A 19,134-nucleotide genomic window follows, 5' to 3' on the forward strand; every position below is an offset into this window, starting at 1 on the left:
CCCGCCCCCGCCCCATGTCTCCCCCACCCTCATAGCTGTGAACTGTCCTGCCCTCATTAACTTCCTTGGGACCCCAGACCTGTTGATCGCTTTCATCTGCAACACTTTTTTCCCTGGCTTATTCCCACCCCTATCCCCAACGTATCTTTTTTTTTTTTTTTTTTTTTTTTTTTAAGCAAGGACTTATTTGCATCTTGTTAAATATAAAAGAAAGCTGTGACAATAAAAATGTTTCTCTTCACAAAGCTGTGAGAGTTCTATTCATTCTGGGATTAGTTAATTCTCATGACCTTTTAACAAGACAGCGCTATTGCACACTTAGATGAGATAATTGATTCTAATGGGGAAAGAAGCACTGCTCACTTAGCTGCATATATCTGATTTATCTGTAGCTCAAACAATTTCTCCGTTACCTTTGGAGTTGCTAATATATAGATTAAGTAAGAAGGTAAACAGAATTTTGAGCTAATGCAGCCTTGGAAATAGCAGAATATTCACTGCTTCCAGGCAGGTTAACTGTTAAAGTATTATTGTCACCTACATAGGAGGTAGAGGAGAGCGGTGCAAAGCACCTCACCTGGTACTTGGTACCAAAAAAGGTGCTCAATAAATGTCAGTGACTATTGTCGTTATCATTATAAGCAGTGCAAATGCAATGAATGGTTATCACATATAGTTATCACACATGTGTACAGTTTGCAAAGCATTTTACCACGTATTACCTCATTAGATACAACAGTGTTCTGAAGCTTTCTATGTTCATTGCTCAGATGAGAAGACTGCAGCTAGGCAGTGGCAGCTGAGATTCAAAACTAGTTTCTTTCCTCTGGTCCCACACACCTTCTCCTGCACCACAGTAACCAAAGAAAAAACAAAGTGTGGGATCTCGTTGCTTTCACCCGAGCATGGCCTCCTGGCTGAAGCAGACTTGTGTGTGTTCCCCATGGCTTGTGTTCAGACTAGAAGTCAGACGGGTATGCTGTGCTCCAGTCCCCTTGATAGATTTTTTGTGTGTCTTGACGGCAGTCACACAGCCCCTCAAAACCACCATCAGTGATACCTTCATACACTGGGGCCAGGTAACAGAGTTTCCTCTCTATTTCACAGGATCCTGTGTTACTGCCTAAAAAGAGACTTAAAAGCCTTGGAGGCTGATGTACAAAAGGGGGATGTCTTTGTAACACCAAGCCTGCTAGGTACACCAAGCAAGAGGCGGCCTAGCTAAGTGGGCAAGCCTGGGCCTTGACGCCAAGAAGACTGACAGTGCGTGATTTCAGGATAGGAACAGTTTGGAATTCTAGTCTAGACTCTGCCACCTGTTAGGCATTTAATCTTGTGTGTGTTAATTAGTCTTGTTGTGCCTTAGTTTCTCCATCCATAAAATGGGGCTATTAATACCTTGTAGGATTATTGTGAGAGTTAAAGGAATTATTGCTTGTAATGCTGTCAGCCTAATGCCTGGCATATCATTAAATACTCAGTAAATGATAGTTTTATGACTATCATAATTTTAATTAACCTTCTGAGCCTTAATATGCACCTCTGTAAATTCGATCTGGTGAGGTTGCCATGAGGATTAATATATACAGGTTCTCCCCGCATACTGCCTGTCACAGTAAATACAATTACTATGGGCCTTCATCTCTCTGAAGATCCTTCCCTGTGTTCTTCTAGCCCCGCTAGCGGGTCAGGCACCCCCTCCTCTACGCCTTCTGGTCCTGCTGAAGAGAATTTGTTATTTGTCTGTCTTCCCTACTTGACTCATTGAAGCAGGGACTCTCTGATTCCATTCTGGCTCTCCAGAATCTGCCATGGAGTGGGCTTTCAGACAGTGTTCACCAAGCAAAGGAGTGAATGCTACATCCAGGGTGCGGTGAGGGTCCAGGGACTTGAATGCTTACTTCGGTGTATGGGGAATTCAGGTGGGCATCAGAAGAGGTGAACCTGGACCACTGACAAAGCCCAAGCCTGGAATCCTAAAATGGGATTTCAGCAGATATTTTGTGCTAGATCACATTTTTGGAGATGAGCTTCCTAGCCTTCTCAAGCATGTATATCTCAAGGGACAATGTTCATTCTTTGACGCCTTATGGTCTCTTTCTAGATTGTTGTACAAGACTTTTTAGCAGTTGCTACCTTGGAAAATGTATTTCAAACAGAAATATGTGCACATGGCACAAAATGAAAATGTGCAAAAGGTATACAGTGAAAAGCAAGTTTCCCTCCTACCCCCAATCCATAGTATCTCTATCCTTCATAGGACACAGCTACTGTTACCAGTCTTTCATATTCTACCAGAAATACTTCCTACATTTCCCGGAATTTTAAACCCAAAGGTAGTATATCAAAACACTTCTGCATGTTATACTTTTCTTTCCACAAAAATACATAAAGAACCTCTTTATTCTTTTTAATGGTTGCATCCAATTTTGTTGTGTGGATTTTACTTACTTTTCTTGCCCCTTATCAGTGGACTGGTTTCTAATATTTTGCTATAACAAATTATGCTGCAGTGAATAACCTTGTATGTACATCATTTAGTACATGTTTAAGTATATCTGGAGAAGGAATTTCTAGAATTGGAAGCTTTATGTCCCAGGATAAAGGGTATGTGTATTTTAATGTCACTAGCTTTTATCAAATTGCCCTCCATAGATTTTGTACATCATATTCTCACACCAGTTAAGTATGGGAATGCTTGCTTTCCATTCTCTGCCAATACAGTATATTTTCAACCTTTTTTATCTTTGCCAAACCATATGTGAAAAATAGTATTTCAGAGTCTAACTTACATTTCTTTTACTATGAATAATGCCAAGAGTCTTTTCATATGATTATGAGCTATTTGTATTTCTTATCCTGTAAACTGTTCATATCCAATGCCTATTTTCCTACTGAGTTGTTGGACTTTGCTTATTATTTGTACAAGTTATTTTTGTGTTAAGGAAATTAACATTGTCATACCAATTGCAGTTTTTCCCCCAGATTGTTATTTATCTTTTGAAGCAAAGACCAAGACCTCCTGAGACTCCCCGATCCTGCCTACTCCCAGTTCCACCAGACTGTGAGCCCCCTGAGGGCAGGGTTTTAACCTTGATCCTCTCTGACCCCAGTCTCCTTTGCAGGGCTAGCACTACAAGAGCTCCCTTTTGGGGGCTACTTGTCGAACTGAACTGAATGTCTGTGTTCCCCCACCCTGCCCACCTTTCCCTTATGGCTTGGGAGTCCCGTTTCTGCCTCCAGCAGAAAAAGATGACTTTTCTCATTGCTCACCACAGCCATGCACCTGTTTGGCCTAAACTGGCACCTGCAGCCGATGGAGGGGCAGATGTATGAGATCACGGAGGACACAGCCAGCAGTTGGCCTGTGCCAACCGACGTCTCCCTGTACCCCTCAGGGGGCACTGGCTTAGAGACCCCTGACAGGAAAGGCAAAGGAACCGCAGAAGGTAGGGTTGCTGTGTTGTCCGTGTCGTGAGTCCTCTGTGTCTGCCTCTAAGCTGAGGAGCCCTCCATCACGCGTGTGCGTCCTGTGCCTGGCTCACAGCTCCATGCTCTGGTGCTTCCTCCATCCTTCCACACTCCACGCCAGCTGCCAAGCTGCCAGTCCACCTGTGTCTTCATTGCAGTTCCTTGTCACTGAGAGCTCATGGGGGGCTCAGGCAGGGCTCATGGTGCTCAGCAGAATCCCATCCCATGCCTTGAGGGAAGCATTAGGGGCTTCACACTGCTGGGGTGGCCATCTTTGTGTGGGGTGAGAGGAGCTCTTCTGGGCAAACCTCATGGGACAGATGGGCATCTGTGGGAGCAGGGTATGGGGAGGCAGGTAGATAGGGTGTTGTAATGGAAAGATTCTTGGGCTCTTGTGGTTTAATAGAAACACCAGTTCAAGTGGTCTGGCATTTACTAACTCTGTGACCTTGAGCAAGTCACTTATTTGGCTGAGCTTCGGTTTCCTCATCCACAATGATAGCAATAATCATTAGTGTTCGTACAGCATGTTTGTTTTAAAACTTTTTGTCAAAAACATTTCACATTTAATTCCCACAGAGATCCTATGAGATAAGTATAATTATTTTATAATTATTCTACGTGTAAAAACTAGAATTGGTAAAAGGATTGCACTAATTAAGTGACTTGGCCAGAGTCACACAGCCAGTAAATGGTAGAGTCTGGGATATGAGCCCAGGTCTGTGACTCCAGGGCTCTTGCTATCTCCATAAGCTTCCCCACTTGACTTATCCCAAGGTTACAAGACCCTGAAGGAGATGTGGATGTGAAATTCTATTGTACAATGAGACATGCATATTTCCTATCAATGATAGAAATGGTGGTGGCATTGGGGTTGCTGTTCTTGAATGGGATATCCACAGGGCCATGTTCTGAATGTCCTAGAAATATTTCTAACATGCCATGGACACTATTAGCCAATAGTGGCACAGACTCACAAAAATTGACACCCAGAAAGATGTCTGAGCTAATAACCCAGCCTGGTTGTCATTCTGGGCAGTGTGGCGTTCCCTTCTCCTGCACCTGCTATGGCCTGCTTTCTCTCCCTGTGACCCTTCAGTCAACACATTGACAATAGCTGCCTCTAACCTTCACTGCTTGCATCTTCTTTTCTCTCAGTTGACCTTTGGGTCATAGCATCTGAGCCTCTCTGCCCTTGCAAGGATTTGCCTTCCTGGCACCAGTTTGTTTAACAGGGTGGCATATACTTAGTCAGAGTATCTACTCATGACCTCTGAAATGAGGATCCTGAGGGCCAAAGTCAACTCTTGGCTTCTGGTCATCTTTAAGGGAAGTGGGAACTGGAATCATTTCCACACAGAGCCCCTGCCCACTATTTTGAGGGACAAAGCCAGTCCTCTCATTTGCAAAGATTTTAAGTCTTAAAATGCTAAATAATGTACACTTTCTTTGCCTCTTAATAGGATATGGAGGGAGGAATCATGAATGGGACCATGGGAAGAGCTCTGGGTTAGAAGTCAGAAGCCCTGAGTTCAAGTGCAGCTGCAGCCACTGACCTGTGGTATCACCTTAAGCAAATCCCTTGAACACACTTTCTGAGAGTCCTTTTCCTCCTCTTCAAAAGGAGAATATTGAGCTAGATTCTCTCTAAGGTGCATTCTAATTTGTAAGGTCTACATATGAAAATAGTAACAGAATCATATAAGTAACCAGATGGCTCTTCAGAATTTGTCACATTGGCCCTGTCCATGGTCCTGCCTGTTGACTAGTGGTGCCCATGTCAGCTTCTAGTGTCAGATGCCATGGGTTAATACCATAACGTGAAGACTGTCTTTAGATCAGCATGTACAAATGTAGATTTAAAATATGCTTAACCCTCAAGGAACTGGTAAAGGATCTCATTTGGCAAGATGTATTTTTTTCCTTCTATGATCTCTATCAGACATTGTTTAAACAGGAGTCGAATCTATCTGAAATCTCTCGCTGTAATGAAATTAGTCTGTGGGTTGTTTAGGTTTTGTTTTGTTTTTGCAAGGAACAGGAGGTGCAGATAAGAGATAAAATAAAATTGCACCAGATTATTGGTTTATTTTAATTGGAGTATTTTTGCTTAAAGGGATTATGTGTCATTACTGATGCAAATGCAAATCCTGTTTGCAAACCCCTTCAATGCAGCACTGTGCTGTAGAGTGGTCAGCATCAGAAGCAATCACTGTGACAAAAATACATCAGACTGGAAACCAGAGGACAAAGCTTCCTATAGTTTATGTGAGACCACGATGTTCTTCATTTCTTTTGCCCTGGTCAAACCAATGTCTACTTAGTTTATGTTTTTCATTGTGATGTTAAAAATGCATTTCCCTAGATCATCTCAATGGAGAAAGTCTTTAACTCTGATGTGAGCACATATTTCTCATCCTTTCTGAGGGTATTCAAGAAGACAGCTGATTCCACAATTAAGATTAGAGTCTCTGCTTCACAATGATGGAGAAAGCAATGTAGTGTGATAAAAAAGGGGTAAATGGGCCTTGGAGCCAGACAATATAGGATGTTAATCCTGACCCTGCTTTATATTGACTCTATTAACTCATGACGCTTACTGCATCTCCCTTGACCTTCCTCATCTGTAGAACAAGGATAACAATATCTATCCATTCAAAGCCTAGTGTTGAAGTGGCGTTCAACAAATATTAGTTCTCTTCTTATCCACTCAAATCCCAAGCCATTCCATATTAGTTATTAAAATCCTAGAAGTCCAGACTAATTAACATTCTCTCCCTGCCACAGATTCTGCAAAGGTTTGAGGTATTTTGAATATTTTAAAGAATATATATTTCTTATTTATATGAATTTAATATATGATAATCCAAGAATTGTAAATGTTCATCATGTGTTTAAGAATAATATGAAACTGCAGTTCATACTATATTTTCCAAATGACTGTAACCATTCCAGGGTTGTGATGGGACAGAAACCAAATACAGCAGCTTTTCGAACTAAAGCCACAAGAACTTGTGTTATGCATTCATGCGGAAGGGAAAAAACACATTGAATAAACAAGCATTTCTGATGGTTGAATTGGTGGGCTTGAGATAGCATTTTCTTCTTTCTGCAGTGAAATAAAAATTGCCCATGAATTTGAACCATGCAAATTGCTGTGCGCAGGCTCAGCTGGGCTCTCCAAAACGGAACAGCTTATTTTGATAACCAAATAAATTTCAAGCAGTTGCTAAGGAAACTAAAGAATTCTTCATGCAAGTTATTGCATTGAAAAGAACCAAAAAGGTGGAGGGAGGGAAAGAACATTAGTTGATTAGGAATTTAGAACCTATATAGATATATCTCAGTTCAAGAAAGTAAAGGCTGTGATTGGGAAGTGCACGAAATTTCAATTCTTCCAAATCTTGCTTTTTGACTGAGCTATCCAATCATTTTAGCAATTCATTAAGAAATTTCTTTTATAGACATGATTGCATATTTGCACAGCATTGCTATAGGAAGCCTGAATCTATCTAGCTTTACAAAGCAAAGACTGGACTATTACAAGTAAAATCTGCCTTGTGAAGCCTCATCTCGCTGTAGGGAGCCCTAATTGAGACCTAAGCTTTTTGCAGTGTCTGTTAAGTCCCTGGGGACACCCAGTGTCCTTCTCATGAATGCCTTGAGACCCTGACTATTGCCTTTTAACTTTTGGACCTGTTTGTAGGTTCCTGATTCATACCAATGATCTTCTAATACCCTAGGATGCCAGGAAGTTTTTTAATGGGCCTCGGATCTACCTGGTCAAGCTCTGATATTTAGCCTGCTGAGGCTGTGAATCCTATTGGACTCTTGCTCTTTAAGAAGGTCAATGCACCCCACCACCATTGAGAAAGTCTTTGTAGTGTTTTAGTTAACCATTCATCAATTTGATCCCTTCAGAAGCTATATTTTAATAAATAAAGAGGGATCACAAAATGGTTTCTTAAGGCTTCTGAGCCTCCATATACGGATGTTAATGTTGCTCTGAGAATTAACTGAACTGATACACATGAAGGTACCTGTCACTGTGGTTGGAGCTCATCAAGTGGAAGCCAATATCACTAGTAATACTACTACCTCTACCTTTATTGCTATTTCCGCCATTAAAATCTATTACTATTTTTATCTTCCAGAATGTAGGTAGGGATAAGAAGAATTGTATACACAAGACTTTGCCTCCAATTGCCTCCAGCCTCTCCTCTCCCTTATGATTCCACCACTGGTGGCTTTTGCTTCATGGTGGAGGATATTTTGTAACCTAGTGTTCACAGCTTGGTGCTCAGAATTAAGGACAGAAAGTGTAAGGCAATACAGATTTTTAACAAGCAAGACAGAAGGAAGGCATTTCACTTTCCTAACCCTCAGCCCAGCCCATCTCATGACTCTTTCCCCTCAGGTAAAGGTGATCAGCGGGCTGTTAGCTTTTCCCCCTCAGCAGCTCCCAGCCTGTCCCTATGGTGGGATTTGGAGACCACTGGTGACCAGAGGCCCTCAAGGTCCTGATGGAGGATATGCCCTAGAGCAGAGTTCACTGTTTTTATTTCAGCATATACACACTCAAGACAATTCCTCCCTCCCATCCAGCTCACCTAGGTGAAATACTAAAGTGCTAGAAAAGCCCCCTTTTGTCACCTCCTCTGGGGTAAGAGCCAACTTATTTATGCCTGAGGCCTGCAGACCTCTGACTTATAAGGCTGCAAAACCTAGTTGACACAGTCACTGTCTCCTAAAAATACGCTCATTGAGGGAGAAAATGAACTGTGCAGGGTTCTCTGGTAGCATGCTAAAATGGGGGAGCAGTTTTCCATTATTTATTTTCAGACATGGGAATTATTTGACTTCAGACAATTTTCAAATCCCATCAGGTCAGACTCCCACCTACTCACAAAGGAAACGCATCCTTGGAATTAGCAGTGTTGCGCTTATTTCTTTTCAGTTTCTAGGAGGAAAAAGCTCAGAAGGCATCTGCTTTGTTTCATTCTCCCTCTTAGTTCTGCCTCCCCAGCAAAATTAAAAGCTGATGGCAGACTATTTCCTCCTGGAATATAGAATGGCTGTGGTATTGGGAACCCAAAAATCAGATAAGAAAGAATGTAAATAATTCTCTTCCATCTCAATGAATTGTGAATTTGGGTTCTGCCTTTGAACTTTGTGAATCACAGCATGATGGTTTGTGTATCTATATTTTTCAAGGTAAAAGTCTGAAGCAAATTCCTTCCATAAAGGAATTAAAAAGCAAACTCTTTCCCATGCTAATGACAAAATACTAGTGGTACTTTTATTGATAGTGCACATTTTAACTTTTTTGTTGGCATATTTTTAATTAAAATGACATTTAACAGTTTGAAGCTAAAAACCTGATGTTTCTGCCTAGGAGTTTATAAGGGAATGATAACATATGGAGAAGTTTAACATTTAAATTGAATTTTATTATTTAAAACAGTAAAATATTTTATGACTACAACAATGCCCTGCCAGACTTCATTTCAGCATCAAATGTGCTTTGTAAGGAGTCTTACGAAGCTAGGGGGAAAGAAAGGCATTTTAATTTCCTATTCCCCAAATGCTGTTTACAAAAAGTTCCGAAGTGTGTTTTCTTTACAAATGAATTCTTGTTCTCTGAAGTGTCTCTTCGAACATCTCTAACATCACAAAAAAAATCCTTGGAACCAGGATACCCAGGAAGTCCTTCGTAACAACAAATAAAATACAGCCTGTTGACTTGATGCTGGTCTTTCCGTGTGCTAAGGGTGGTCTTCCTAACATCCCTAGAGTCTCTCCTCTTCCTTCTCAACCCTTCAGGGGGCTGATGTCTGGCAGGAAGTTAGGGTTTGTATTTTTCACCTATGAGTGTGTTTAATTACTAAGTAGAGGGAATTTGATAAGCTGCTTTCCTTCCTTGCATTTGTGGTGCCCCCAGAGAGCTGTCACCCTCCTGATTGGTATAGAAATGGCCAAGAGACTTTACTCATGGCACCCTGCACAGATGCTGGGCACAGGGTTGCGAGCCTGGGTGGAATTTCCAACTATCGCATAGGCTTGGTGTGTGAACTTGGGAAATCCCCTCAGCTTGACCCATTGTAGCACAAAAAATGATATTTACCCTCATCCAAAGACAAAGGAACATTTTGCAGAAATATTTCCTCTTTTCAGAAGTATCTTTTCCTCATCTTCCCCAGCCCCTAACCCTGCCCTAAGCACAACCCCCATCCACATATCTTAGCCTCAGAATTTGGCTTCCAATATATACACAAATTAGTGAGCTTTTTAAATACCTTACTCCACCAAGTCATGCTTCCCACTGCTGGGGAATCATTCTGACTTGGAAAATTAATAACACTTCATTCCCCTATCCTTTCTATTTTACCATGCACCCCTTAACACACCAAATCACAGAGCTATTCTCATGTGACCACAAATGATTATTTTTAGGATCAAAATATATCTTAACAAGCTGTGGAATTATGCAGTAAACAGATGGCCCTTGGGGAGGACCCATACTGCTTTGGAAGAATGCGTATTTTTAGCAGAATAATTTGAGCATCGCTGGGGGGAAAGAAAGTTCTGGACCTTTTTCCTCCTCCATGTGGGGAGGGTCAGGGTGGGGAGGAAGCTGACAGCAGAGCATTGTAGAGAAGGATGTGAGGCTAAGGAGAGTCCCGGGTGTTCAGATGCCCTGCTTTCTCGTTTCCCATGTGGCTAACTGAGATGTCTTTGTCTTCCCTTCCCTGTGTCTTGGTAGGAAAGCCCAGTAGTTTCTTTCCAGAGGACAGTTTCATAGATTCTGGAGAAATTGATGTGGGGAGGCGAGCTTCCCAGAAGATTCCTCCTGGCACTTTCTGGAGATCTCAAGTGTTCATAGACCATCCTGTGCATCTGAAATTCAATGTGTCTCTGGGAAAGGCAGCCCTGGTTGGCATTTATGGCAGAAAAGGCCTCCCTCCTTCACATACACAGGTAACCAGAACCCCACATACCCTGTTGATCTGCATGGGCTCCTACCTCACATCTTAACCCAAAGTTAAGAAGGCCAATCCGGAGCCTTAAGCCTGAAGGGACATTTATATATTTTATAGCCCATTCATCATGTACTCCCTCTCAGACCCGCCCTTTCAGATGAGTAAGGTTATATCATGGGCTTTTTAGGAGGAAGGAATTCTAGGAAATCTCTTAACAGCCTTTCTGCTATTACCTAGTCTCCTAAGTTAAATTATCCAGAAAATGTGATCTAGAGAAAAAAGCATGCAGTTTAGAATCAGACAGATTTGAGTTTGAATCCTCTTGTTATCAGCATTATAACCTTGGCTCCATCACTTAGCCTCTCAGAGCAAGTTTCCTCATCTATCAGATGGTGATAACAATACCCACTAGGCAGGGCTGTTGTGAAGAATAAAGAATAACATTTATAAGGCAGCTAGTGCAGGACCTGGCTCAGAATAAACGTTTCTTCCCTAGTCTTTCTCATTCCTTCTCTCCTTCAGGGTTACACATTGACTCAGACACATGCACACCAGAAACACTGAAAAAAGCTTGTCCAGGATGACTGACATATTACCAATCATAATTAATATACAACAGACACTTGTGCAAGGTCCTGCCAGCGCTGGAACTGGAGTAATGTAAATCATAGGCATCCATCGGGCATTCCCAGGCCAAATGCAGTCTTCCTAGCCCTGCTAGTTATTTAAGATTTTTAGTTAAAAGATGGTATGTTTGCTAAAGAAGGAATCACAGAAGAGCCTTAAGCCCCTATTGACTGCAGACTGGTATGCTAGTCCTGGCCTCATATCTCCAGACAGTTTTTCATGAAATTGAATAAATATCTTTTTTGGTTTTTAAAGCTAGCTAGCTTGCTAGATAACTACTCAATTTGCTTGCTAGTAGGCCAGTAGGACTTAACCACCTACTTGTTGTTAACACAGTGTAACTGACTTTTCTGGAGTCTCACATGAGCAGTCTCCCCGATCAACTGGCAATTGTATTTGACACAGCTTGTAATTATTGATAGAATTTTGAGCTAATCCAGTTTAGTTCCCCTAAATTTGCTCCCTGAAACTAGAGCATTCAGAAAGAACCATTGACCAAAGGAAAATAGACATAAATCAAATTTTCATTTGCACATGACTGATGTTCCAATCACATCCAATGCTCCAATCCCAGTCCTAGCCACCTGCCTCTGCTCCCCTCCACCACCCCCTGAGATTGTTGTCATGACTTGCATGGAGTTCAACCAATTGTAAAGTGGCTGGGTTTCTAACCACACACCCGGCATTGAAAAAAAGTGTGTCCTGGTACAGACTCAGCCATGGGAAGACTCACCACTGGTACAAAAAGAACTAAAATAAAATGAGAGTAAAAAATAATCCTCTAATTATGCCTCACTCACAGGAGAACCGGGAGAGTATCACCATGAAAAAATGGGATCTGGGGAAGAGTTGAGTTGGTTGATCAACCTTCCTGCACCCTTAGCCTCTTTGGGCCCTTTTTGCCTCTCTTTGTGTTTCCCAATATCCTCTTCAGGAGAAGCCCCGGGAAGGACACTGGTGTGTGGTGGAACAGACCCACTGCTAACTGTGCTTGCTTTGTCTTTCAGTTTGACTTTGTGGAGCTGCTGGATGGCAGGAGGCTCCTAACCCAGGAGGCGCGGAGCCTGGAGGGGACCCCACGCCAGTCTCGGGGAGCTGTGCCCCCCTCCAGCCATGAGACAGGCTTCATCCAGTATTTGGATTCAGGAATCTGGCACCTGGCTTTTTACAATGACGGAAAGGAGTCAGAAGTGGTTTCCTTTCTCACCACTGCCATTGGTAAGGGAGCCACACCCTCTGGAGGCTGTGGGATATTGTCTCTTTGGGTGGGAGGCCGCATGGAGATTCTGGGACTGACACTAACAAGGGGATGTCAGAGCTGTGGATGGCCCTGGAGCTTGGCAGGAGACCCTCCTGACTGGGCCTGCTGCGCAAAGAATCGCCCGCCCTTCTGAACTGGCACCTGAGCCCAGGGCTGTCGCCCACTGCTTGTCTCCTGCTGTCTGTGGTTGGTGTGCAGTGCATTTCAAGATGGGGGTGGAATTGTGAGACACGAATCCTGGACAAGCCACACAGATGCAACATCTCTCTTCTTGGCACTTCTCTCCCACGTATTTGTCTTCAGAGTCTCACTTGGTTCACCTCACTGTTTGTGGTTTGGGTTTTGTTTTGGTTTTCATTCTTTTTTGTTTTGGAGCCAACAACCCCTGGCCAATGAGAAAAGAGGATACAGGCTTGAAGAGAGAGTAAGAACGGTAGTGCAAAAGGCTGGATGAACCACGCCATCAGTCAGAATGGGGTTTTGTTGAGAATAGAGATGTCCTAATCTCTGACAAAGAATGGGCCCTTATGTGCTAAATGAGTGCTTAACACCTTCACTGTCCCTTGCAGTGGAAGAGGGCCTCAGCTTCCAGTTCACCCTGAGACCCTGGGCCAGCGCAGAAGCCTGTGGGTTTCTGGGAAGCCTGGTACCCTATTTAAAGAGTTTCTCTTCTTTACTGACACATTGCACAGAATGTGTCCACCTCTTAGACTGCCCTAGTGTGCTGGAGGACGTGATGGTCTTGGCGGTTCGAGTCAGAAAACATCTTTTTCTGAGTTTATATTAGAAACACTATGACATAGTCTGGAGATAAAAAATCCCTACAGGAAAATAAAAGTTATGGAAGAATATAACTGCATTAAACAGAACACCTGGGAATGGGGTTTCTGCTTAATGAACAGTTCTACGTGGTCTGGAGTTCACCTGAAAACTCTCTGTCTCAGTCATTGGCTAGGAGTCTCTCTGACATGGAAAAATGGAGTCTGATAAAAATTTGTGAATCCAGGTTAGATGTGATGGCTCATACCTATAATCTCAGCACTTTGGGAGGCAGAACCAGGAGGATTGCTTGAGGCCAGGAGTTCAAGACCTGCCTGGGCAACATAGCAAGATCCTCGTTTCTATAAAATAATAATAAAATTATCCAGGTGTGATGGTGCATGCCTGTGGTCCCAGCTGCTCAGGAGGCTGAGGTGGGAGGATCCCTTGAGCCTAGGAGATTGAGGTTGCAGTGAGCTGTGATCATACTACTGCATTCCAGCCTGGATGACAGACTGAGACACTGTCTCAAACAAAACCCAAAAAAATCTCTGAATCTGGTACTAGGTTTCTAAAACTCTTACAAGACCCTGGGTTCTTACTTTTTGTTTTTTAGACCAGGTCTCACTCTATTACCTGGACTGGAATGCAGTATCTCAATCAGGGCTCACTGCAACCTTGAACTCCTGGGCTCAAATGATCCTCCTGCCTTGGCCTCCCAAATAGCTGGGACCACAGGCACACACCACCATGCCCAGCTAATTTTTGTATGTTTTGTAGAGATGAGGTTTCACCACATTGCCTAGGCTGGTCTCAAACTCTTGGGCTCAAGTGAGCTGCCCAGTTTGACATCCCCAAATGCTGAGGTTACAGGCATGAGCCATCATACCCAGCCCCTGGTTCTTACTTCTAAACAACAGGAGTCATTTTCAGGCCATTTACCACTTACTTGAAATTTTACCCTTTGTGTTGAGACAGAAAGTATCTTCCCATTAAATACAGGGTGTGGCTAAAAAGCTTCTGCTCTAAATACAGGCTCAATATGTTATCCTCTTGGCAAAATGAAGGAGGTAGAGGCTTTCAGGCAACTAGCTCTGATGTAGAAATTATCACTTTGTACAGTCCTCGTTTTAGAGATGTCTGTCTGAGCCGCTGGACTCTGAGTGCCTAGAGGGCAGGGCTTTAACAGGATCTTGTCTGCCTCCTGGCATCCAGCCCAGCGGGGTGCAGTGTCACGCAGTGAATGAGGGGACAAGCTCCCCTGGCAAGATTGGCGCCAGCGACTGTCAGGCAGTTGTGGTACTGTTGGTTTCCTGCCTGGATACCTTCTTGTGAACTGTGGCAGGGATTTTGCTCCCTTTTCAGTCTCCAGCACAAACTTGGGTATTGACCTTGCACAAATCACTTGGGGTTCCCAACTTTTAGTTTTTCAGGATTTTGGTATTTGAGGCTGCAGCTCAGAGTCACTGGTGACATTAAGGCTAACAGTATAGCCCGTTCCCTGTCATCAGAGGCCCTAGGCTGGCCGTCATCCTGTTAGGCTGTCACTTGGCAGGGTTTGGGAGGCTACAGGCCCTGATTCTTTTTCCTCTCCAGATAGGATGGCGACAGTTTAGGGACATGATCATCAAGTCGTGGTGGTGCCCGAGTTACAGCTTCATGGTCTCGTGGCCTGATTTCCCTTAAGCATGGTTTACAAAGAAGCATAGAGTAGCACTTGTTCAAAACTAAGGACTTTTACCATCAGAATTCCTTATTTTTAATAACTTAGCATAAATATGAAAGGATATTAATACAAACCCCAGAAGAAAGCCACTTTTAATTAGGATACACATCTTAGAGGAATAAACCATAGGCACAGTGTGGCATCTTTTCCAACCCTTGGCTTGTCAGAGCTTGCTAACCTGTCTTGTCATAATTAGGGGGATGGTCTTGCTTTTCCCTCTGGTTCTGCTATTCTCACCTAAATGTGGACACCTGTCTTCACTTCCTCTTAACCCTGTAATGTATTTTAGGGCCAGTAGGTCATACTATGCTTCTCAGACTTGAGTGAACCACCTGAAAGTCTTGATAAAATGCAGATTCTGCTTCAGCAGATCTGGGTGGGACCTTAGATTCAGCACTTCCAACCTCACCCAGTGATACCAAGGCTGCTGTGGACCACATTTTGAGTGGCAAGTAGTTAGATATAGTACTTTACAGATGTTTCTCAAACACTGTTGAATAAAAGAATCACCTGGGACACCAGGGGAAAATTCACATTCCTGGGCCTTTTCTCAAGAAAATATGACTCAGTAGGCCTGCAGTAAAGCCCAGGGGATCCTGATTCCGGTGTTCTGTCAAGGAAGCTTTGAAGACAGATGCCTTACCAGAACTATTTTCCATTCCTTCCCCACTGTCGCATGTTAGCTCTGCGACCAGAGACAGTTATGCCACCTCTCTAAGCCTCATTCTTCTTGTCTGGAAAATGGAACAATAGTACTTTGCAATCCCCACTGTGAAGATTAAACAGAGAAATAGAAAGTGCTTAGCATAGGCTCTGGGCTACCACAAGCACTCAATAAATGGAAGCTGTTTTAATACTCTCTCCCATCCTTTTTCTCCTTCCACCTTTCTCTTGCTGCCTTTCTGACCTGTCTGTCTGACTTCAAGCTACAGTGATGGTTTAATGAATACTGTTTTTTTCTCTAATACAAAAACAGACTGATTCTGATGTTGCTATTAATCCCTCTTTCCCCAAGAGTCCCTGGCATTGAGTCTCAGCTGTCTGTGATCATTACCTCTGAGCTATGAGTTGTAATTTGTCTTGGCAGGTTAATTAAAAGTTTAGGTCTTGTTTTAGTGAAGTCATTATGGTCCCAATATATAATTGTAACTCTCAGGTTTGCTTAACACACAAATTGGAATCCGACCCTTCCTTCATTACATGTCAAAATGCGGATCTAGAATTTAAGAAGATCTGGGATGTCAGAATCCAGAGTATTTATGTCTGTTTGTAATTAAGTAACAGGAGAAATAATTGTGTTTCACAAATGGCTATATTGTGTACGTTTTTGGTTTTCCCTCCATTTAATGCAATCCAGCTGAGGATTTTCAATGAAATGAGTTTAACTTTTGCCTTTAAAAAATCTAAAAGCACTTTACAAACCGTACATACAAATATATACACACAGAGACCTGATGTTGACAGAGCTCCCGGTGAACTAGATGCATTTACACACACACACACACAGCACTGAAACCAAGCAAGTTTTAGAATAAAACCTGGAAGCTTTTTTTCAGAAACAACAGACTTTCCCTGCGGGTGGAGATCCAGAATCCGAGCGTACTGACTCTGGTCCTGGCTGGGCTGAGGTGGGTTGCCTTGCTGACCCCAGATGTTGAACAAAGGAGGAGAATGTGCATCACTAGCTGAACTGTAATTCACTCATTGCAGTTTGCAAAGCGTTTTCACATACATTCTTTAAGGCTTGCAGTAATTCCGTGAGATGATTATTCTTATTTTTATTATCACCTCCCTATTGCAGATGAGTAAATTAAGGTTCAGGGTTGTTAAAAGAAAAGTTAGGACATGAATTTGCATCTGTTTGACTCCAAAGCTTATGATCCTCCTCCTTTAGCAATTTGCCTTCTTCCCAGTATCAAAACTGCCATTTTTGGTATCACTTACTTCTGTTTTCCATCTATTCATTCACACAGCAAATATTTACAGAACACCTATTGTGTGTTGAGGACCATGTTTAACTCTCTTTTTTATGTTATCTAGTCCTCACAAGAAGTTTAGACAGTAGATATGTTGACCTCAACTTTACAGATGAAGAAATCAAGGCTCAGAAAACTTGGTTGACTAGCCCGAAGTTAAGGTCAAAGCTAGGATGAAACTTGGTCTCCATATCCCACACTGTCCCCACAATACCATAATCTCTCACTATTTTTCACTGTTACTATTAAATATTTTTTCCATTTGTATTATATGGAATGTAATTTCCCCCTTGTTAACTTGCCTTCAATTATTAATAACCATATTACATCAACCCAAGAAGTTTTCTTGAGAAGTCATTAAGAAGACCATGAGGAAAATCTCACATCTAAAATTTTAAAAGTAAAAATACCTTTGTATGTATTGCTTGCAACTCAAGACCTAACAAGTTCGTATTGTACTGTTTTCATTCTTCAGACAGCATCTTATCTTTTCATTTTGGCTGATGCTGAAGCATAGAGGACAGATCAGCCGGACATTGTGGCAATGTGAGCCAGGCTAGAACATAACAGAGGTGCCCTGCAGTGGATTTAGAAACCTAGAGAAAAGAAATGAGAGCTGCTGTTAAAAAATGTAGAGACTGGGAATTTTTATGAGAAACTTGCTCTGGCCTCCCTGGTACTCATTGAAGAGAAGAGTCATTTTGTTCATGTCCAGGCAGTTACTATAAATCAGTCTGTTCTTTATGTCCAGGGATTAGAAGCAGATTTAGTTTCTTTCTTCCCTCTATTCCTCCTTCTCTCCTTCCTCTTTGCTTTCCATTATCCAACAAGTATTGCATCCTTGTTCTTACCCAAGCTGAGGCTATGGGGAAGGTATGACATGGCTTCTGGCAAAAGTAGCTCATAGTCCAGATTAAGGGAGATGAAAGATTTATATAGTAAATAGCTCTAAGCCAAGGAAAAGAGTAAGAATGGTCTCTCCTGGAGTCATGGATCAAAGTCCCATGAGGGTTGAAGGGAGGTGAGGACTTGTCTAGCTGGATGGGTCAGGGAGAGCTTTCTGGATGAAGTGACATTTAATTTGGACCTTAAAGAATGGGTGAAATTTTTACATTTAAAAAAGGAAAATGGGAGGGCAGGTGTTAAGGAAATTATTCCAGATAGTAGGTACTACCAGCATGAGTAAAGTTCGGTAGGCTGAAAAGTAAGAGCTGGCTATAAGAAGCCAGCAGTTCTGTTTGACTAGAGCACAGGATGCCTCAAAGGAGAGAAATGAGTTATCAAGGAGAGCCTTAAATGCCACGCTAAGCAAAACGTTTATTGTTTAAATATTAGGCACTATGGCAGGCTTTTGAGCAAGGGAATAAAATGATTAGAGCTAGAAGGTCTATCTGATGAGACCTGGAACGAGAGCTCGTGAATTTATGTGGTCAAGGGAGGTTACTGGGATTGAACTTAGTGACTTCAGAAGGGAAAGAAATGGAGGGAGGGAAAGAGGGTGTGAGGAAGGACAAAGAACTTGTTCAGTGATGCTAGCTAGTGATTTGCTTTCCCTACAATCCATTCCTCTTTTTCTCTAGGTATGCCTCGATACTTCACCTAAATTCACCCAAATTCCTATTTTCCAAGGGTCACCAAAATTGGGTCCTTCATGATTTTCCAAAGACCACTGGACTGTGTTATTTCTTTATTTCCATTACTTTGATTAGGTATTTGCCTCTGAGTGCATTTACAAAGATCTGGAGAGAAAAATCTCTGACATTATATACCATAATTTGTGTAAAAACCTGCACTACTTAAATGAAGAAACTAAGAAAATGATTGAGGAGTGATTTTGGTTTTAGTAAGTCCCTTCTCCACCTCTCCTTATATCCCCTTCCTCTGAATTATAAGATATAAATACAGCAATGAAGAACTGAGGTCTCTTGGTAATAAATTAACCTTCTTATTAATGACATTGGCAACACTTTGTGAAATTTCTAATGGAAACACTTCTTTGGAAAAGCACCCTGTGAATTTACCTCTCCCTGCTATGGTGATCTATTTGGAGCAATCTCGTATAAGTGGAATGAAATTGTAGGCCAAGGGAGCTCAAGTCAGCACATTGGAGACAGACTGTGGCCAAAATTCTGTTGAGTGGAAGAGAGCTAGGAGTGTCAGAGCACTACATCTGCAGACTCGGAGACTAGCCCTGCCAGTAGCCATCTCTGCTCACTGAAGGGCAGGGCTCCCCACTGTCCCCACCCCCAGCATCTCTGCTGCCCTTGGGATCTTTTTTTATTTTTTAAATTTTTTTATTTATTTCATTATTATTATTATTATTATTATTATTAT

At 42.3% G+C, this 19,134-nt stretch overlaps 1 protein-coding gene across 1 annotated transcript in view; it reads left to right on the forward strand.

Moving 5' to 3' along the window:
- Nucleotides 1-19,134, forward strand: part of TENM4 (teneurin transmembrane protein 4) — a 562,312-nt gene that overhangs the window by 351,800 nt on the left and 191,378 nt on the right. Inside the window, exons 8-10 of the mRNA XM_017895920.1 lie at nt 3,279-3,449; nt 10,235-10,449; nt 12,086-12,296. Coding sequence (XP_017751409.1) covers nt 3,279-3,449; nt 10,235-10,449; nt 12,086-12,296 — 597 coding nt within the window. The remainder of the gene's footprint in view (nt 1-3,278; nt 3,450-10,234; nt 10,450-12,085; nt 12,297-19,134) is intronic.

Source organism: Rhinopithecus bieti, unplaced genomic scaffold (genome assembly GCF_001698545.2).
Source record: "Rhinopithecus bieti isolate Rb0 unplaced genomic scaffold, ASM169854v2 scaffold_26607, whole genome shotgun sequence".
NCBI classification, from domain to species: Eukaryota; Metazoa; Chordata; class Mammalia; order Primates; family Cercopithecidae; genus Rhinopithecus; species Rhinopithecus bieti.